Raw genomic sequence first — 20,969 nt, 5'->3', positions numbered from 1 at the left:
AAGTGGATGTTGAACCACTGATATCGGTGACCAATCACAGGATTCTCTCAAGACCAAATAAATCTCCCTTTTAGGCTTACTGTGGAGATAATGGAAAAGTATCATATTATTATATTGAAAAGAAAAACATTAAAAAAAAAAAAAAAGGAAAAAAAAATCCAGTTTTATCCGGTCGGGTGGATTAAACCGGTTCTTCAAGCATTCTCGTATCTGAAGATTTCAGGGTTTTGGTCCCATTGCTTCCTTCTTCGTTCTAGTTTTCACTTTCATTGCGGAGATATCAAGTTTTAAAGGCATCCTCCTTGTTGAAAATTCCTAATCGGAAGTTATTATAGCTTAAATCTTTTTTCGTTTTTTGTTTTTGTTTTTTGGGTGTGTGAAATTTTTTTAATAAGAGCTTTCAAATTCTTAACTTGGGCGATGCTTAGATTGGTTCAGACACGTCTTCTTCTAGAGACAGCAAGTACTCTGAGAACTGCTTTACTCTTCTTGTCTTGCTGTGGACGAGTCTTTTCAAGTCTCCTATAGAAAGAGACTAAGGAATGGGATTACTGATATCAAGGCAGATGATGCTGTTGATCTATTCCAAGACATGATTAGGTCTCGTCCTCTTCCCACTGTCATTGATTTCAATAGATTGTTTGTTGCCGTTGCCAGAACAAAGCAGTATGATCTCGTTTTAGCTCTCTCCAAGCAGATGGAGTTGATTGGGGTTGCGTATGACTTGTACACTCTCAATATTGTCATCAATTGTTTCTGTCGGCGTGGTAAAGTTTGTTTTGCTTATTCTGTTTTGGGGAAAGTCATGAAGCTTGGTTATGATTCTGACACAACCACATTTAACACTCTACTCAATGGCTTATGTCTCGAGGGTCGAGTTCCCGAAGCTGTGGAGTTAGTTGATCGAATGATAGAAATGGGACATAGACCCAATCTCATAACGATCAACACTTTGGTCAATGGACTTTGTCTTAATGGTAAAGTGTCTGAAGCTGTGGTTTTGATCGATCGAATGGTTGAAAATGGTTGTCAACCCGATGAAGTTACTTATGGACCGGTTTTAAGTGTAATGTGCAAGTCCTGGAAAACTGCCTTGGCCATGGAGTTGCTCAAAAAGATGGAAGAAAGAAATATCAAGCTTAATGTAGTCCATTATAGTATCATCATCGATAGTCTTTGCAAAGACGAAAACCTCGACGATGCACTCAGCCTATTCAATGAAATGGAAGTGAAAGGGATCAAATCAAATATTGTTACCTACAACACTCTCATAAGAGGCTTCTGTAATGATGGTAGATGGGATGATGGTGCGCAGTTGCTTAGGGATATGATCACAAGGAGAATCACCCCTGACGTTGTCACATTCAACGCGTTGATTGATAGTTTTGCGAAAGAGGGAAAACTTGTAGATGCTGAAGCACTGCACGAGGAGATGATCATAAGAGGTATAGCTCCTAATATTATTACATACAATTCTTTGATAGATGGGTTTTGAAAGGAGAAACGCCTAGACGAGGCAAACCAGATGTTTGATCTGATGATTAGCAAAGAGTGTGATCCTGATATTGTCACGTTTAATATCCTCATAAATGGATATTGTAAGGCTAAGCGGGTCGATGATGGTTTTCAACTTTTCCGCAAAATGTCTATGAGAGGGGTGGTTGCTAATACAGTCACTTATAACACACTCGTCCAAGGGTTTTGTCAATCGGGAAAACTTAAGGTCGCCAAAGAACTCTTTCCAAGAGATGTTTTCTTGTCGTGTTCCTCCTAGTATTGTGACTTACAAAATTTTGCTGGATGGGTTGTGTGACAATGGGGAACTAAAAAAAGCAATGGAAATTTTTGAAAAAATGCAGAAGAGTAAGATGGACCTCGATATTGGTATCTATAACATCATCATTCTAGGGATGTGCAATGATACTAAGGTAGATTATGCTTGGGATTTATTCTCTAGTCTACCTCTTAGAGGAGTGAAGCCCGATGTTAAGACATACAACATAATGATTGGAGGACTGTGTAAGAAAGGCTCACTGTCAGAAGCAAATATGTTACATAGAAAAATGGAAGAGGAAGGGTGTGCGCCAAACGACTGTACATACGACACTCTAATCCGAGCACATCTCGGAGGTAATGACGTAATGACGTCAGCTGAACTCATCAAAGAAATGAAGAGGTGCAGGTTCGCTGCTGATGCGTCCACTATACAGATGGTTATGGATATGTTATCGGATGGTAGATTAAAGAAAAGCTTTTTGGATAGGCTATCGTGAATGTTTGATTTTATATTACGTGGTTTTGTGGGTTTATTAATTCAAGCCAGCTTTATCTCTTTGTCACATCTGATCGTCTTCTTTTTCTCTTCTCAAAACTCATTTTTCTTGGTAGTCTCGTTTTTTTCTCCAATTAGGGAATGTATTGGTGGTTTGTTTCTTTTTTTCAAATCCCTGTTGCACAGGAAAGAGAGAGCATTGGAATATCAATCTTCTTGTGTTGCTATGATTTGTTCTGTTTTCAGACATCAAGTAAGTCCAGTAAAACAAAAAGCAAATACAATTTTTCGTGGTCGCAGGGTAATGGGATTTTTTGTTTTTACAATAAGAAGGCTCAATACTGGAGGAGCATAGCAATAATAATGCTCTCAAAGCCGAAGGCAAATAAATGCCTACTTAACGCCTTACAAAATCTATGGATTAGAGGGCTTCAATCGCCAACTAGATTATTTAACCAGTGGTCATAAGAGTGGACACACACACATGAGTAACCTGATGCTATCATATTCGATCATCGGATAAGCAAGTTCACAGGGTCTTAAAGTGATTCATACGAGCACAACACTCTCAATGTCTAGTCTACAATTTCCCTCCTATGTGTATGTATTCCATGAAACTCCAATTTTATTGATCATGTATGATGTATCAGATTTTCTAAAATCAATAAAGCAAAGATGTTACAGTGATCTATCAAAACTTCTGAAAAACAACTTAGAACAATAGCCATAACCATTTGCATAAACGAAGCAGCAGAAGAAGAAGATTCTATAAATATATATATATATATATATATATATGTGTATGTATTGAGTATACATATCTCTTTACATAAGCTCTGATTCTTCAATTCAAGATTTTAAGGTCGAATCGAATCAGGACTAACCCATTTCCAGTAATGCCTCTTCACAGTTACAGCTTTCCCGGCGGCGCGTGTCTCCACCGAATCTTCCGTCGAGTCTCCGCCGCCGTACTCTTTCTCCTCCGTGGTGAAATCTTCCTCCGGTAATCCCTCCACCGTCGCGTCCACCGAGTGCAGAGCGTAACGCGCCGGTAATCCAGGATACGACAACGAGTTCCTCTCCTCCACTCTTCTGCTGTAACTCCCGGGAATAACCCTAATCCTCTTTCCAACGTCGTCGTCGCCATCGGAGATAGATCCGAGCTCTTCTTTTATGGCGCGAATCACAGCTTCGTCGGGAGATTCTTCAGGCTTCATCTTCTCCGATAACGGACGAAACCTCTCTCTGATACTCCCGTCGGATAGTTCCTGATGAGATTCCACTAGAATCCGTCCGTTTTTCCCGATTACTCTAACGGTGACGACGTTGACGGTTCGTACCGGAGGAGTTGAATCGGCGAGAGAAGTTTCTCCGTCGGAGAGCTCAAGCCAGAGGTTATGAACGTTTTTGGTTCCTGGTTTGACTCCCCAGGCGGCGAACGAGTCAGAAGGTAATCTCGATTCGAGCCAATCGGAGAGAGATTGAGGATTAGCGAAGCGTTGAGAAGGAGGAGATCGGCGAGACATGGTGGCGGTCGTGGATCGACGGCGAGGGTTTAGAGGGAAAGAGAATCTGTTAGGAGGAAGAGTTAGCAAAGGCTTGGGAGATGACCAGAGGAAGAGGAGAGATACCGCCGCGAGAAACAGATCAGGTATGGCGGAGGTGACGGTCGCGTTACGAGGCCAGTGGTTGTTGCTGCTGCGGCGGTTTACGAGTGGTTTGTGCGGCGGAGATGGGCCAACGAACATGTCAATTGACCAAATTGCCCCTAACGAACGAAACGAACTTTGAACTCGAACTCAAATCGTCGTGGCTCATACTCGTACTCAAGATTCAGAGAGGGTATTAATATAATAAACACTTTTTATAATAGGACCAGAGAGATAAATAAATTAAATATGAGGAAGACATTTGTGACGTTTATTCGCATATCTAATCTTTTAATATTACTATATTCTCTTTAATTGCACAATAGATCTTATGTTTTTATATTTTGAACTTTACAACCCACGAACTTTTCTTTTTTACTACATTCTCCTTAATTGCACAATCAATCTAACATTTTACCCTTAGATTGTCTCTTTACATTAGCTACACACTACATATATGCAAAGTTCTTCACTCGTCATCGTCGTCGTCATCATCATCCACCAAAGCGTTGGACTCTTGCTCGTAAATCGGATACTCTCCGTCGCTACCACCATCACCAGGACCATATAGAGCTGGTGCGCGGCTTGGAAAACTATTGAACAAACCTTGCAGATAGGTTCTGGAGTTGTTCTCCATGTCGTCATCTTATCATTGTTTAAGGAAAAACTTATACCAAACCAGATCAATCTCTCTAACTTGTCTCCTCATACTCTAGAATCTGTATGAATGTACTTTAGTACTTAAAAATTAATTGGTGCTTATGTTATGAGAGTTTATGGCATTTAAGGATACATCCATGAGAACTTAATGATATCTCATCATCATCATCATTTGCACCCTGCAAAAGAACAACATAAGAGTAACAGAGAAATGATGAATTGGCCTTCGAAAAAAACGAATAAGTGATGTAAACAAGTCAAAGTTTGTAAGCGTAGTCACCACATTGAGGTCCTCGGATTCATCATCCATGTCTTCCGCATCTTCATCAGCATTAACATCACCATCTTTCTCTTCGTTTGTGTTTTTACACCTTTTCATATCTGCGAATAAGCATTTTACATCAATGTTAATCCATTTTTATCAAAGAATAAGCATAGCACAAAATGTATGACAAAATTATGCCTTCTTCATTCGATTTAGGCACATGTGATTGATTGATTCCCCTCATATATACTAACATACTCATATATAGCAACGTTTCCACCAAGTTTATTCAGTCAGTTTCACAGAACTTTAACACAGTGTTGAGACCACTGAGAGAGTAGAACTGCCTTCATTTCGTTGTTAACAATCACTAGATAGACTGCCTAAAACGTAAAGGAGATGAAAACTGAAATTTCCTTGCCGATCTCACCTTTAGGTGTTTCGTGGTGATTCCGTTGACCTGGTTTCATTGCATCTTTCTGAATTCGTGTCTTTTCTGACCTCTCAAACTCTTCTTGAATAGATTTAAAAACATCTTCGAAACCTGGCTCAGGAAACACAGATACAAACCTCACAGCTACACGGAGTCTCAAATTATCAAGCAGTGCTTCAGAGAACCATCCTGTTTTATACTGGCACAAAAAACATCAAATCAGAAAATAAACACCTCACAGAAAACAATCTCCCAATTCACAAACTTTAACGGCTGGTCAAAGATAATTGTTACACGACTTTCTGGGTGACTGGTGAGGTAGGTTTTAGCAACATTGCAAGTGCATATTAAGGCAGAGTAACATATCATATCTACCCGTCATTGTTAAAACTAAGGCAGAGTCTAATTTTATCGGTATCTACTTCATAAACAAAAGCTAAGCTTAGAACTCTTACATTACAAGTAGTCTGCTTGGGAGGCTTTCTTATTTCTCGTTGAATGTACTCGTCGTCAAGTTCAAATAACTGTAGAAATGTTTGGCATTTGAAAGGGAAAACTTTAAAAGCACAAATGTCATCCCAGCTTGGCTTTGACCTGTCACAAATAAGACGGAAAGAATAAATCACCTTATAATTGCACCTTTTCCATACATAAATCCACATATACTTGCAAAAATTGTTATTATGTTTTCCGTTTTTCTGGCATACATATTAGCAAATTGAGAATCTTGAGTAGAGAAAAAATTGAGTTAACAAGGAAATAGGAAAAAGTTACTTGTTAGTTGCATTGGCATCACAATAACCCCTTAATTCAGGTGGAACCCTGAATTCCATTCTCTGATATCTGAAAAGATAAAATACACAAAGAGGATGGATGTGAAGAGCTCAGCAGACTAGATGCAAGAGTAATATGAACTACAAAAGAAAATTTCATGTCACTGTAAGTTCCAACACCCGGATGATGTCACCACCAACACTTTCTGCATTGGAAGATCCAAAATACTCTCCCAATTGAGCCAATTAGAAATTGTATCATTTTCCAAAACACTTTGCAAAACACGTGGAAGTTCAGAGGTGTAATTGACCATTTCCCCTCTATTAGGAAACGATGGAGTGAAAAAAACCACAAACTCTTACCGGCCATGGTTACCCTTTACATTGGCATTTTGGAGGGTCAAACCTACCTATTCTGTTTTATTTGGAGGTGCAAAAAATGAGAATCCTAGATTACCATGTCACAGACCATGCAATTGTATTATGAGTGGATTAATAGATATATAACTTACACACGAGACTCAGGATCTTTCCGTGGATCATAGCCTCTTCTAATCCAGAACCTAAGAAATGGACCACCCGAGAAATAATATGCAGATCTAAGAAGAAACCTGCAGAGAAAACTCCAAAAAGTTGGTTATTTCAGTACTAAGAAAACTAATACACATAAGACACGCACAAAATCTGTTCACCTGTTTAGCATATGATGTGTGCATTTAAGATCTTTATCAAGTAGTCGTTGGACTATGGAATCTCTTGTCCACACAGGGCGCTCTTCAAAGAGTGCAGACACTGCCACTTGCCATTTCCATTGGTTGGAGCTGGGAACAATTACGTCTTCCCAGTTTAATATCTTTGGGATCTGTATGAATGCTAAGGACCGATCAAAGATATCCAACAGAATGATCACCAAAAAAGCATGGCTTCGTACTCAGCAATAATAAAATTTGGAAGATTAGTAAAAAGGAGGAAAGGATATCTTTAACACCGAAATCAATTGCAAATACTGGGCCAATATCTATCTGCATTATCAGAAAATCAATTAGCAAATGGAGAACTAGCAACCACAAGTAAACTGTCATGAAATTTTTAACAATCAAAATAAACAGAATAGCCGTGCCCATGATGTTTTGGAAATGTGAAACTGCGAGCTTTTACAGGCTTCAGATTATTTGACTCTGCAATTGCAGGCTTTAGAAAAAACGTTTGCAAACTAACGACTATCCTGAAAATACTAAGCGAATCCACCTCTTCCAAGCACCCAAAATCCAAAACCAGGTCTGCCTAAGAAAGGCCAATCCGTCAACAAAGTCTCGAAGCTTACCATTATAGTAATTAAAGAATTAGCAACCGGTCTATTAGTTGCGTAAGACAATATAGTCTATCATATCAGATGATATTTGAGTTATTATTTCTTCAACAGTCTGTTTATCCAGAAACGTCAAATGGTTTCATTTCTTCTTTTACCTCATAAAGAGTCTGAGTTGGTTCCTCTTTCTTTTTTGGTGATGTTACTGGAAGTCTCAGCCTGTGAACAAACAACGTAAGTGGAATTAATAATAGAACTTAAAACACTTTAGTCAACTATGGTACCCTACATCCTTCGCCTATAAGTCTATAACTAAAACACTTCGGAATAGACATCCTATGAAACAAACACCGGGTTTTCCTAAATAAGATTCAGATGAAAACAGATAACTTCACTTGGACAAAATTTCTGTTACCAGGTATTAGTGATAAAATTGTTGGGAATAATTAAGACAGTGTAATCTTACACCAAATTATCTGGCATATCTTTGGGTGCAAAGAACTGTGGCAATAACATCATTACATCTTCATCAGCCATGTCCATTAGGTCATTGTTTCCTGCATGATATCGGAGAGGATTTATAAAACATCATAGTTCACCTCCATAATGAATAGAGACAAATCACCTGCAAGCGGCTTCACCTCCATCCATTTTCTCTTCTTTTGCTGTGCAATATCCGCGTGAATAGGAATCACATGCTGATAGTCAGCCATGCCTTCACAATACCCCACATGAATAAGAGTAAAAAAAAAAAAAAAGAACTCAATATAAGAGAAGCTTAAATGCACAAGACCCCAGAAATTGGTGAACTAGGTTATGTACCATCGAAGCAATACGACTCAGACACACGAGCTACAATATCAGCACAAAGAGGTGGGCAAGCTTCTGGTAAGCAAGCATCTTTAGTGGCAAGAACAGGTTGACTTTCAGGCAGAGAATCTTTCTTAACAGCTTCCTTAGAAATTTTTAACAGAAACCCATTACAAGGACGTTGGACTCCCCAAGCAGGATGTGCATAAGGGTCTTCAGGGCGGAAATGTAGCTCAAGCTTGTTTGACATTGATTCTCTTGCCTACCCAAAAAATGAAAAATCAAAGTGATTATTTTGCTACTTAATGTTTTTCTTGTAGAAGATGTACAACTAAAACACCACTTCATTCACCCAATTTTGCTAAAATAGTGAAATAGATCAAGCCAACGAAATCAAGGAATGCTATGAAATAGTTCTATGGATGAAATCAGTATCACAACAGGGATACCTAGTGATATGTAGCATGCAAAGAAACAAAATAAAAAGTCTACGGAAAATGCGAAATTTACAGTAGTGATCCCTTGGATTCCCCCAAGAGTCTCGAGAGCTCGGGGAATAGATGATGGGTACCCAGGATAGTGAATTACAAACGCCTCCTTGCTCGGCAAGTTACCCGAGATTGTTCCGTTTTCGATGATTCCCATTGTTGTTTTTTTCCAAATTCACCTTACTGTGAATCCAAGAAACAAAAGAGATACATGAGATGAGTAACGAAGACTCTAGTCAATACGATTCATATAAATTTAACAAGGAATTGAATAATAGAGGTAGAACTAGTTCCGAAGCCATGGAAGAGAGAGAGCGATGCAATTGTAACGAAGACTCTAGTCAATACGATTCAAATACGCAGAGGATACAGAGGGAGAGAGAGAACGATTGTATTACCAGAAGTAGCTTTTAGATAGAGGATCGGAATAGATCTCGAACTAGAGCCGGTCCAGAAGGCCGTCTGGTGCGCCGGAAGAACATACGGCGGTCGGAGAAGAATCACCGGAGCTTTTGCACGGGATCTGTTTCCTCCCCGTAATGGCGGAATGCTAAACGTTGCCGTTTAGGATAATTGATCTCCGGAGTCTTGAGTGACACTTAACCGGGCCGGTTCTGACTAAATTAACACGTGGTTATAACTGGAAAAAAAAAATACAGAGTGCCACTATTTACAATGGTAGTAATTTTTTTCTAAAAGTTTGGTGTTTTTTATACTCAAATACCTAAATAATTTGAAAAAATTCAACACTAATTATACAATTTATATTTAAAATTTAAAATATTACACGAAACAACCATTTTATATAAATTAATAAAATCTTTACTATAATCATGAACTGTATTTATTCTTTTAAGGAAATCGCGTATAAAAACAGTAAGTATTTATTTACGCATTTATATATTCACCTTTGTGGACATTAAAAAGGTTGTTAATATATGTTGCCAAAGGAAAAAAAAAAAAGAAAAAAACCTGATTGTCCCCAAAAAAGTTACGAAGAAAATTATCAAAAAGAAAAGAGAAAAAAACGGTAAATTATGTTGTCAAATAAGAAACTAAAAGTAAATATAAATAAATAAAAAAGAGAAAATAATATCAGAATCTTATTAATAAATGGTTGACAAAAAAATCACTTTAAGTTTAGAAAGAAAAATAAAATAAAATAATAATAATATTTATTGTATTTGCTTATTTTCTTGACTAATGTCAAAAAAATGAAATAAAAATCTTGACTAGAAAGTATTGTTTAGCTATAAAGATCATAATGATGAGATCTCTCCATTATGATCATTTCCTTAAAGCTTCAAACATTTCTTCAGTTCATGAGTTGTTTCTGATATCTTATTTCCATCCGAACATCCATCTTTTGGTTTGATCATGGCTGTTGTTGAAAATGCTGATGTGAAAGTTGACTCTTCTGATCATGATTCAGACAACAACACTGATTCCTTAAAAGACACAAAATCACCATGTCCTGATGATCAGAAACCTGAATCCAATAGCTCTGTCGAAACTCCAAATCTCACAAACGAATCGACACAAAGAACCAGTGATGAAGTGAATCTCAAGAGTCATTTGAATCCAATGGCTAAGGAATATGTTCCTTCTTTGCAAGCTCTAAACCACTCCGAGTTCTTAAGAAATAGATTATGGTTTGCTAACTATTTTCCAATGAAAGTTATTTCTATTGAGGAGACTGGCCATTTTGCTACAAGGGTATACATATCATATTTTATATTTTTCTCTGAATTATTATCTCTTTGTGTTGGATTTATTATGTTTCATGAAATCTCTGCTCAATGTTTGATCAAACTGGTTTTTTTAACTCTTTTTGCATGTTATTTTTCATTTTTGACGTCTCGGTGTTGAGGAATTTAGTCAATTTGTTCATACCACACACATTTTCTCCATCTTTTTTTTTTGTTTTCTATTTTATTTCAACATTTTCGAGATTATGGTAATGAAGTAACCCTTTTTAAGTAGTGATTGAAAGCTTTGAACCTATGTGCATATTGATTTTTGTTAGATTATTGTTATTCTTGTTAATGCATGCTTGCTCTTTAAGTCTTGCTAATTAAACACAGAGAATGAACTTTGACCAAGGGAGGCGATGGATGAACAAAAGAACCTCGAGTCAGATCAGGAGAACTGTGTATATCTCAGACATCGATCAACAAGTATAAAACAGAGATATATATATATATATATATATATATATATATTGTCTCAATTAGAAAGCATTTTTCTCATAAAGAATCTGATATATATATATAACCAAAAGCTCTCTTTAATTTATCTTTTTATATAGGTTACTGAGGAGCAGCTTGCAAGTCTATTTTTATCTTGTGGCCAGGTACTTACGTAATGATCTTTAAACCACTTTTGTTTCTTGGTGTTCACTCAATTCTTATACATTTTTTTTTTGGGTGCTAATATTTGGGTTTACATGCAGGTTGTTGATTGCCGTATATGCGGTGACTATAAGTCTATTCTCCGTTTCGCCTTTATTGAGTTCACTAATTCAGGTATTTGTGCCAAATTTATTATCAGTTGAATTGTTCTTGTTTTGTTTTTTAATCAGTGAAGTAATGTTCTCAGAGGGAGCTAGGTCTGCTTTAGGAAAATCGGGTACTATGGTTGGTTCTCATCCTATTAGGGTTCTTATTTCCAAAACAGCGATCACGCCCGTTAACCCATATTTCCTTCCAAAGGTAAGTTGATATAATCAATCTTGAGCTTGACGACTATAGATAACTCTGATTCAATCTCACAACTACGTGTTCGCATAACGTTGTTTTCTTTCCTTTAGTCTGAGGACGAGCGAGAGAAGTGTGCAAGACTGTTTATTGTACTAACATTGGCAAGACGGTAAAACTTGTTATGTTCATTTTTGTCAAATCCCTCTGCTACGCTCAGTACCTATTTTCATATCAGACTAATCAACGTTTACCATCTTATATACGTTTTTTTTTTAAAATGTAGGTCACTCAAACGGAATTGGAAGATTTCTTTAAAACAGCTTGTGGTGAGGTATAGATAATTTGGTTTTGACTGTAGCCCGTTTGTATAAACTATTAACGATGTTGTGTTTTCTCATTTAACACCATCTCTGTTTTTTTTTTTTTCTTTTTAGGTTCACCATCTGAGGCTTATTGGAGACTGTTACCACCAAACCAGCATTGCTTTTGTCGAATTTACTCTGGTGAATTTCTAATTGCTTGTTTCCATTCATGAATTTTGATTATAGTATTTATTTATCCCTCCGTTATGAACATTATTAATATGTTATGACTCTTTGCCTGTATTTTCAGGCAGAAAAAGCAGTTTCTGCTCTTAATTGCAGTGGTATTCTTTTGGGAGGGCTCCCAATAAGGTGAGCTTACAAGAAACAAAATAAGGTTTATAATACTTACTTATCACTGTGAGATTAATATTTTGCTTTTGTCTATGTGTGTGAAAGGGTAAGCCCGTCAAAGACGCCAGTAAGGCCACACCGCTCTGATGTAAACTAAAAGCTAATCACTCTGAGATTCTGTTGTTCCACAGGCTGCTCGGGTATCTTTGAACTATGAACTATCAGTAACTTAGGCTAATCTTTCTTCTTCTTCTTCTAAAAATTCAGAACCAAACTGATTCTGTTATCTGTTTTTTTTTTTTTTTTCAATTATTTTAATCTCTGGGAACATCTTTTTGGTTATCTTTTATATATGGATCATTGTAAGACCTTTTTGTACAAATCCTCACTTTCTCTCTTTCTCTGGCTCTTCACGCATTTATGTTTGGTATGATTTATTCAATGTTTTTTTTTTTGATGAAAGTGAAAGTTGTTGGATTTTTTAATATTTGATATTTTTGGTATTGTTTCTGTTAGATTTTAGGAGAGTTTTGCTTTGTGAATGAAGATTTAGTTTCTCTGTTTTTTTCTTTTAATTTTGTTTTGCTAATCTTTTTCCTTGAGTTTTAATTGCATCTTTGTTTGAATTAAGCTATTTAATTTAGTTCGTTTCTCTATGATATTAAACGACTTTTTCTATATGAATGTAAAATTTTATTAAAAAAACGTTGGTTCGATATAATTGACAAAATATTAAAAGATATTTGATTGAATTGTTTGGTTTGTTTTATATGATTTGACAAAATTACACTCAAATGTGAACCCACAACAGAAAAATTAAGGACACTACATATGGAAGTTTTACTTGACTTTATGTTTGTAATTTAATATACAAATCATGTTTAAAAGATTATAAAATTGACCTAGTCCTCTTGTGTAACGGGAAGAACTTTGTCAAAATTTGGGACATTAACCTGTTATATACTTATATATAAACGTATACAAAGGTTGAAAGAAAAGGAGAAGCCAAATATATATATATAGAAATTGGAATGAAAATGTCAACTGATAAGACTATCGTCGGCTAACCAACCGGTCAAGATGGTTGGAGAATAGAGATTACGTATACGAAAAAAGTTACGACCAGACAGACCCAACGCAAGATATTTCGTGCGACACAAGTCAACAATCAAACCGGACCATACGGTTAAGAGACGATTGATTGATTCTCCTACTGAGAAGGCAGCAAATTCTGGTTCATTTGACCGGCGACCATCTAATGGTTTGGACCAAACCGGCGATATGTTGAATGGGATTTTGGTTACTAATTTGTATCAAGGCCGTTTCAACCGGTTTATATTAAAAGAAGTTAAAAGTGGCCTTTTGTTGTCTCTTTCAGTGCTTGACGGTGGAGGGGGTAGTAGGTGACTGTATTAACTCGTTTTCGCGTTTCTCATGCATATATGGACATATGGTGACAGATCAGAGTCAGTTTCTTCAAAAATTATTACATTATTACTTCCCTTATTTTATTTATTTTCTGTAACTAACGAGCGTTTTTATTATTATTTTGAAATCTTTATTAAAAAAAATGGAAACGAAAAAATTGTTGAATCATTTGTTAGGTAGATGTTTGAGGGATTCATTTTTTGCACATAGGATCATGGATCTAGTTACCGATGTTTGGTAGATGGATTTTGGAAGGCGACTGACCAGTTTATGGGTAGAGGATGGTATTGCATTTCTCCTGAGGGAGAATTTTCCACTATGAATGCATCTAATTCTCGTCGTAGCTTGTCACCCCTCCATGCAGAGGTGGAAACCCTCCCATGGGCAATGAGTTGTATGATTAGTGCGAATAATGAGAAAGTTGTTTTTCTCACAAACTGTTCTGATTTGGTGAAGATGGTGTCTTCGTCTTCTGAGTGGCCTGCTTTCAATACATATCTGGACGTTATTGAAGAAGATAAGGATGAGTTCCTTTCATTCTCTGTCGTTCAGATCCCCAGATCACAAAATGATAGAGCGGACAAACTGGCGCGTCGAGCTAGAGTGGAGTCGCATCCAATTACCTTTGTGAACAGTTTTTCTTCTAATTGGTTTTTTTGAGCTAATTTTGTATTCTGGTGGCAAAAAAAAAAATCTAGTTATCAACTACATTTCAACATTAAGGTTTTAAAATTGATTAATTAAACAATTTATTACTTAATAACCAAAAATCTAAAAACGGATTGCAATAACCATTCCAAATTAACGGAGAAGATCTGAATCTACACCGATTATTCCTTCGATTTTGTAGTGGACCGTCCAACATAATTTTTGTTCAAATATAATCTTGATGCAAAATATAATCCCAAACACAAAAAAATCACTGGCGGGGATTGTATGTGATTATGACACGTTTGCCAAATGTTGGGGAACTTCATCACTTAACTATGCTAACTCACTTTTAGAAGACGCTAAAGCTTTACTAGCTCTAACATAATGCAACATACATAACCCAAAGCTTCAGAATGGTTTGCTTTGAAAGAGATTGTCAAGTGCGTATAGAAACTGTTAACAGACGTACTCATGATATGTCTATTGCTGGTTTAGTTCAAAATATCCATTACTGGACTAGCCGATTCGAGAAAATGGTGTTTCAACATACTAAACAAATTTGTAATAAGGTAGTCAATCTTCTAGTAAAATATGGATGCCTTCATTCTAATTTTTATTTTGATAAAAGGTTATTCCCCTTCTTGGATAACCGAACAATTGTATCTGGACTTCTGACTCGTAAAGTTCAATTTTGACGAAAAATATATTGTAAGTAATTGAAATTATATAAGAAATGTAATAGTAAAGTGTTTAATTAACTTTAGGTATAATTGTTTTCCAAGATAACACTTTTTAATAAATAATATATATATATATATATATATACATATATAAAAATGTGTGTGATATTGTAATGCTATTTATATTTACGAACATACTATTAATTCTACAATATTTTAGTTAGTAAGCCATTGTAAAGTTAATGTAGTTATTAGACTATTTTTTAAAAAGCTAAGAGACTAAAACTAAAAGTTATTTTTTGTCGATATCGTTATATGGAAATATTGGATCATGTAAGTCAAATCGATAGAACATTATTGTAATTATGTGTAACGGTAAGATATAACTAGAAAACCTTTTTAATTTAAATGACGCAGGAATCCTTTTAGTTACTAGCGTTAGAAGTTAAACAGTTTTTTTTTTAACAAAGCATTGCCGCCTAATGTAGTTTCTTACATTGCACGGTATCATTTTCTGTTAAAAAAAATTAAATGTATGCTAAAACCAATCCCTCTACATTGCAAAAATAAAAGAAATACCAATCCTCCACGAAACAGTATTTTTTTTGAATCATTTACAAAAATAAAATTATGCTCAACATACAAAAAAAAAAAAGAATTCTTAGCAAATTCGTAAGAAAATAATTAAATTGAAGAAGAAAATTTTACTTTACAGCAACTCAATTATTTTTCACCATATTGAGGCAAAATTATTTTTTTCAAAAACCAAAATCCAAGCTACAATAAAATTTTGTTTTTTTTTCGTCGTTACTTTTTCAAATTCAACAATTAACATCATAAGATGTGTACACACACATGAAAGAAGCGTCATTAAATGAAATTGAACCAACAATTAAAAAAAAAAGGTGATTAAATGTCACACTACGCGCTCTTCCCTCTTGTTGTTTAGTGGGTGCTCTTCTTTTGAAACAATAACGCCTTCTCCTCTTTTTTTTCTTTTATTTTTTTTTTCTGCTTTAAATCTCTGAGCTCTTTTTTCTTTATTTACTGAAAACTTCATTTTTTTTTCTCCTTTACAAAAAAAACATTTGAGTTTTTTTTTTCTTCGCTATTCAAACTTCGTCTCCTCACCGTCCGATGTATTGACTCTGACCGATCAGTCAATTGTGAGCTCAATATCCAACGGTCATGGGTCATTGTTACAGCCGGAACATCTCCGCCGTCAAGGACGACGAGATCCCCGCCGGGAACGGCGACGTTTCGAATCAACCTTCTCAACCGACGGAAAATAACCGGCGTGGTTCGGTTCCTCAGTCTCCGGCTGCTTCCGAAGTCAACAACTCCTACAACATTAGCCCTTTCCAGAGTCCTTTGCCGGCGGGAGTAGCTCCATCGCCGGCGAGAACTCCCGGAAGAAAGTTCAAATGGCCGTTTCCTCCACCGTCGCCTGCGAAACCGATTATGGCGGCTTTGAGACGGCGACGTGGTGCTCCGCCTCAGCCTCGGGATGAGCCGATCCCGGAGGATAGCGAAGATGTGGCGGATCACGGTGGTGATAACGGCGGAGAGAGGCTGGATAAGAATTTCGGGTTTGGGAAGAACTTCGAAGGGAAGTATGAGTTGGGGAAGGAGGTAGGGCGAGGGCATTTTGGTCATACTTGTTGGGCGAAAGCCAAGAAAGGGAAGATGAAGAACCAAACCGTTGCCGTCAAAATCATCTCCAAAGCTAAGGTTTGTGTAGTTTGAGACAATGTAATACCTAACCATCAGAGATGTAGGGACTCTTGGTTCTTACTGTTCACAACATTAATCACTATTTCAGAATAATCTCTGTAAAGATTTTAGAGAGAGTCCAAGATTCTCAAATTGATGGAGTGTAGAATGTTAAAAAGCTAGGTTCTTGAGCTTGTTCTGAGATCACTTGGTTTTTTGATTTTTCAGATGACATCGGCTTTATCTATTGAAGATGTTCGTCGAGAAGTGAAGTTGCTGAAAGCTTTGTCCGGGCATAGGCAAATGGTTAAGTTCTATGATGTATATGAGGATGCTGATAACGTCTTTGTTGTTATGGAGTAAGTGTAGTTTACTTAACTCTATATGGTTCATTCTTAATTATCTCATTGTGTTTGGATTTGGAAGATTCATCATGGAGTTCTTAAGTAAATGTTACATTTTTAAGTGGCTGGCTGTTTCCAAGTTTTTCAGTTTAAAGTACAAGATTTACTAGTTTCATTTATACCATTCAAAGTACAAAAGATTTACTAGTTTATTAAAGGAGTCGACTTTAGAATATTCAATCTTTCTCTCTTATATGCTTCTAGGTTATGCGAAGGTGGAGAGCTTTTGGATAGAATTTTGGCGAGGTAAATCCAAAGTCTTGCTTTCATATGAGTGTTTTAATTGCGGCCTACCACGGCTAGTTAGATTTGCAGTAGATATGGGTTCCAACCTTGTATTATTATCTTGTATGTTACTGCAGAGGTGGACGATACCCTGAAGTCGATGCCAAACGTATTCTTGTGCAGATTTTGTCTGCAACAGCTTTTTTTCATCTTCAAGGTGTTGTGCACCGTGATCTGAAGCCGGAGGTACACAGTCTGCTTTTTTAAGTTTCTGATATTTCAGTTAATGCCACCTATTCCGTCTTCGTTGCTATTTATGGTTGCTTAAACACATGGTACAAATGTGTTTCCAGAATTTTCTCTTCACCAGCAGAAACGAGGATGCAATACTCAAGGTCATAGATTTTGGCTTGTCTGATTTCATTAGATATGGTAATGATCTATTTCTTTGTTCCCCTTTCTTGTTACAAGCTTTGACATTAAAGTTTTCTGGTGATTTTTGCTGCATTGTGTTATTCAATATCATTACCACAACTGTTATTCTGTCCCCTTGGCATTATTAGTCTTGCAAATCCCATATGTATAAGATTATGCTCACGTTTAATTTTCTTGTTAATCTTTTTACATTTGCAGATCAGCGTCTCAATGATGTTGTAGGAAGTGCATACTATGTTGCACCCGAAGTCCTCCATAGGTCTTACAGCACTGAAGCGGATATGTGGAGCATTGGTGTCATAAGTTACATACTACTCTGTGGAAGCAGACCATTCTATGGAAGAACTGAGTCTGCGATATTCCGATGTGTGCTTAGAGCTAACCCTAATTTTGAGGATATGCCATGGCCTTCAATATCTCCTACTGGCAAAGACTTTGTGAAAAGGCTTCTTAACAAGGACCATAGGAAACGAATGACAGCTGCTCAAGCTCTAGGTAATTTCTTTCTTGTGGTTTAATATGGGACACTGATCTTGAAAAAGAAAAAAGAGTATTGCTTTAAGTATTATTATGAGTTGGGCTATCCATAAGCGGTATTATTATATGATATTTTTTGCAGCTCATCCGTGGTTACGTGATGAAAACCCTGGTTTACTTCTTGATTTCTCCGTCTACAAGTTGGTCAGGTCCTATATTCGTGCCTCACCTTTTAGACGATCAGCACTTAAGGTAAGTGTTTGTTTGATACCCTCATACTATAATCGAGCGCATTTATCTTTTCTCTTTCTACTTATATATACATAGCTGATCTACTTATCAAAATCCTCAGACTATTAATGCTTCAAACAGAATGTTACTCATCTTTTCTTTGGCACTCAGTGAATAATATCCTGATACAGCATTCATTTGATAACATTTGTCTTATGGTTGTCTGTGTTCTTATCTTGATCGGTTTTTTTCTGTTTTAATCTTTTAAATAGGCTCTCTCCAAAGCTATACCCGATGAAGAACTTGTATTCCTTAAGGCACAGTTCATGCTCCTGGACCCTAAAGACGGAGGCCTATCTCTTAACTGTTTCACCACGGTCAGTGTGTCTTTTCCTGATTAAGCTATAGCATTTTTACTCGGTATTTGATTTATTAATCTATTATATCCACTATATGTAATCCCTTATTGATCTCGAGATCCCATTTTCTGAATTGAAATATTTTAGAGCTTAAAATCGCAAAGAGAAACAAATCAGAACTAAAACACCAAAATGGTTTCCTTCAGCAAAAGCCAATAAACAAAGCACAAAGCTTTTCCCTGATAAATCTTTCAAAGTTCTATCTAGCTTGCATGACCTAAAAGCTTCCTGAGAAAAAGAAATACGAAATAGTTTCCTATTCAAACAAATAGAATGTTGATGTACAAAAGAACATTAAACTTATACATATCAATTATAACCGTTTTGAGTGTAACTGCAGGCTTTAACGAGATATGCTACTGATGCTATGATAGAATCAAGGCTTCCTGACATTTTAAACACGGTAACGTATCTGTTGTTATATATTGTCTTTGCTTTTGAAGTTTATGGGTGAACCAATTATGAATGCAGATATGGTTCATGGTGGTGCTAGTCGAAAATGATTGTAGATTTCCTCTAGGGTGGGAAACTTAAAAGATTCTGACTCGTTGTGCTTGCGATTGATGTTTCTTTACTGATTTTCATACTCTTACAGTTGTAGCACTGGGATTTTGAATTTTCGCTATTTTCTTACCTTTTTTTTTTTCCTTTCTATGAAGATGCAACCGCTGGCGCAAAAGAAACTCGACTTTGATGAGTTCTGTGCGGCTGCAGTCAGTGTTTACCAACTGGAGGCTCTTGAAGAATGGGAACAGGTTGCAACTTCAGCATTTGAGCATTTCGAACAGGAAGGAAACCGAATCATATCCGTCCAAGAACTTGCTGGGGTACAGTCCGACTTTAAACTTCTATGAGATCGCGTATATCACCATAGATTTCTTGAGATTTAAAAACATTGTTCTAATTTTGTGGTGTGTGTGACTGCAGGAGATGAGCCTGGGACCGAGTGCGTATCCTCTGCTCAAGGATTGGATCCGGAGTTCAGACGGAAAGCTGAGTTTCTTGGGCTATGCTAAGTTCTTGCATGGAGTGACCGTACGAAGCTCGAGCTCGAGACCTAGGTGACATATTGTAATGTAAAGTCTTCTTCTAACATGTGAATTGAGTTTCAAGAAACATCCAAAAATGACGTCGTCATCAGAGACCTGAAGTGGAAGTGAAGTCAAGTAGGTATTTATTTCCTTTGTAAATGATTCGTGGAGCATTTTGTTTTCAGAGGAACCAAAACCTAAAAGAAACCAAAAAAGGAAACATATTTATATATTATAGGAATTGGGGAGGCGTTGTTCTGATCTTGTTTCTCAGCTTTCAGTTTTGTTAGTATGATAAAACATCGGCATAGTTAGAGATAGCTATAATGGAAAAAAACAAAGCTAGTGAAAAATGACGACGTACAAAAAGTAGATAATAGTACTAATTTTACTCGAATTGGTAACATCTCTAAAAATTGTGAGTTATAGTTGTCCTATCCTATGAATCTGGTTTTTCCGTTCGCGCCGAACTTCATATACTGTGTAGTGCCATACTAGTGTTTAGTGAGAGCCGAGGGGAGCTGTCGTTGTGGCTTTGGCAAACCCGGGCAATATATGAAATCAGGTGAAAACATCACACCAATCCATTGGGACGGGAATTGTCTAAAGAGAAGCGAGTGACGCAATTGTTTCAAGCAGTTTAATTCAAAGAACGAACAAGCAAAAAAGGTTGTGGTTTCTTGAATCTTTTCAAGATTATGTAGCATACTGCATACATAGGGATTTACTTTATTACTTGTCATCCTGCCCCATGATGAAATTAACGCAATATAGCAATTAACCGTCAATCATTTTCGCTTTTCCTAAACTATAAATCGATGAGGATGATTTGTTCTTGCATGTGTAGTACTAGTGTAAAACATATATTTCTCAAACATGTAAAGTGAGTGTAACCAAAAATGCGGAGGTTCGTAGGGAACAAAAAAAGTATGGTAGAGAAAATTGAAGTGGGTGGTTAGAACAAGCTTTTCATATGAATCAGTCTGTCTCTACTCGTAAATTATTGATTCTGTGGGTCTTGTCTAATTTAGCATTCATACAATTTAAATTAGTTGTAAGTTGTAACCACTTTTTCTTCGACAGTGTTAGTTACACTCGTTTTACCTGTGTTTAATTAAGAGACATTGTTTGTATCTGATATATTTTGATTTCTGATACACTCATTCTTATAAGAAAAAAAAATAAGGGAATAAATCCTTTATGTAACACATTTTGGAAAACTAAAACAAATATATTAGCTTTTTTTTTTTTTTTTTTTTTT

At 36.4% G+C, this 20,969-nt stretch overlaps 3 protein-coding genes and 2 pseudogenes across 5 annotated transcripts; 3 read left to right on the top strand and 2 right to left on the bottom strand.

Moving 5' to 3' along the window:
* LOC104709343 lies at positions 37-2,502 on the top strand (annotated as a pseudogene).
* LOC104706760 lies at positions 2,880-4,185 on the bottom strand. The gene has a single exon (XM_010422972.1). The coding sequence runs from the start codon at positions 4,018-4,020 to the stop codon at positions 3,130-3,132; it is 891 nt and encodes a 296-aa protein (XP_010421274.1). The 5' UTR covers positions 4,021-4,185; the 3' UTR covers positions 2,880-3,129.
* On the bottom strand, positions 4,202-9,278 carry LOC104706759 (general transcription factor 3C polypeptide 5). Of its 3 annotated transcripts, none has more exons than XM_010422971.2 (15): positions 9,058-9,278; positions 8,682-8,842; positions 8,184-8,433; positions 7,987-8,076; positions 7,828-7,918; positions 7,520-7,580; positions 7,032-7,074; positions 6,745-6,916; positions 6,565-6,663; positions 6,054-6,122; positions 5,735-5,873; positions 5,277-5,478; positions 4,865-4,962; positions 4,715-4,760; positions 4,202-4,566 (listed from the first exon to the last, which is right to left on the bottom strand). In XM_010422971.2, the coding sequence occupies exons 2-15, from the start codon at positions 8,814-8,816 to the stop codon at positions 4,391-4,393; spliced, it is 1,671 nt and encodes a 556-aa protein (XP_010421273.1). In that variant the 5' UTR covers positions 8,817-8,842; positions 9,058-9,278; the 3' UTR covers positions 4,202-4,390. The 3 variants fall into 3 exon arrangements, with proteins under 3 accessions (XP_010421273.1, XP_010421272.1, XP_019083931.1); XM_010422970.2 differs by having other exon boundaries at positions 4,862-4,962; positions 9,058-9,277; XM_019228386.1 differs by lacking the exon at positions 9,058-9,278 and having other exon boundaries at positions 4,862-4,962; positions 8,184-8,437; positions 8,682-8,822.
* Positions 9,975-12,171, top strand: LOC104706758 (annotated as a pseudogene).
* Positions 15,740-19,974, top strand: LOC104706757 (CDPK-related kinase 4). Its single transcript, XM_010422969.2, has 11 exons — positions 15,740-16,504; positions 16,715-16,845; positions 17,095-17,136; positions 17,253-17,361; positions 17,469-17,547; positions 17,749-18,045; positions 18,170-18,279; positions 18,531-18,635; positions 19,018-19,080; positions 19,337-19,504; positions 19,605-19,974. Exons 1-11 carry the CDS (start codon positions 15,962-15,964, stop codon positions 19,740-19,742), a joined length of 1,785 nt encoding a protein of 594 aa, XP_010421271.1. The 5' UTR covers positions 15,740-15,961; the 3' UTR covers positions 19,743-19,974.

Source organism: Camelina sativa, chromosome 8, assembly GCF_000633955.1.
Source record: "Camelina sativa cultivar DH55 chromosome 8, Cs, whole genome shotgun sequence".
In the NCBI taxonomy this organism is placed as follows: domain Eukaryota; kingdom Viridiplantae; phylum Streptophyta; class Magnoliopsida; order Brassicales; family Brassicaceae; genus Camelina; species Camelina sativa.
This window is presented reverse-complemented; position numbering and strand designations above follow the sequence as displayed.

Excerpts from the sequence above, each read along its gene's own strand:
- LOC104706759 (XM_010422970.2), bottom strand. The coding sequence starts at position 8,816 with ATGGGAATCATCGAAAACGGAACAATCTCGGGTAACTTGCCGAGCAAG. Across the intron at positions 7,581-7,827 it reads GATATGCCAGATAATTTGGT|GCTGAGACTTCCAGTAACAT; the intron begins GTAAGATTACAC and ends GTTTGTTCACAG. Across the intron at positions 4,567-4,714 it reads ATCATTAAGTTCTCATGGAT|ATGACGACATGGAGAACAAC; the intron begins GTATCCTTAAAT and ends AACAATGATAAG.
- LOC104706757 (XM_010422969.2), top strand. The coding sequence starts at position 15,962 with ATGGGTCATTGTTACAGCCGGAACATCTCCGCCGTCAAGGACGACGAG. Across the intron at positions 16,505-16,714 it reads AAATCATCTCCAAAGCTAAG|ATGACATCGGCTTTATCTAT; the intron begins GTTTGTGTAGTT and ends TTGATTTTTCAG. Across the intron at positions 18,046-18,169 it reads GACAGCTGCTCAAGCTCTAG|CTCATCCGTGGTTACGTGAT; the intron begins GTAATTTCTTTC and ends TATTTTTTGCAG.
- LOC104706760 (XM_010422972.1), bottom strand. The coding sequence starts at position 4,020 with ATGTTCGTTGGCCCATCTCCGCCGCACAAACCACTCGTAAACCGCCGC.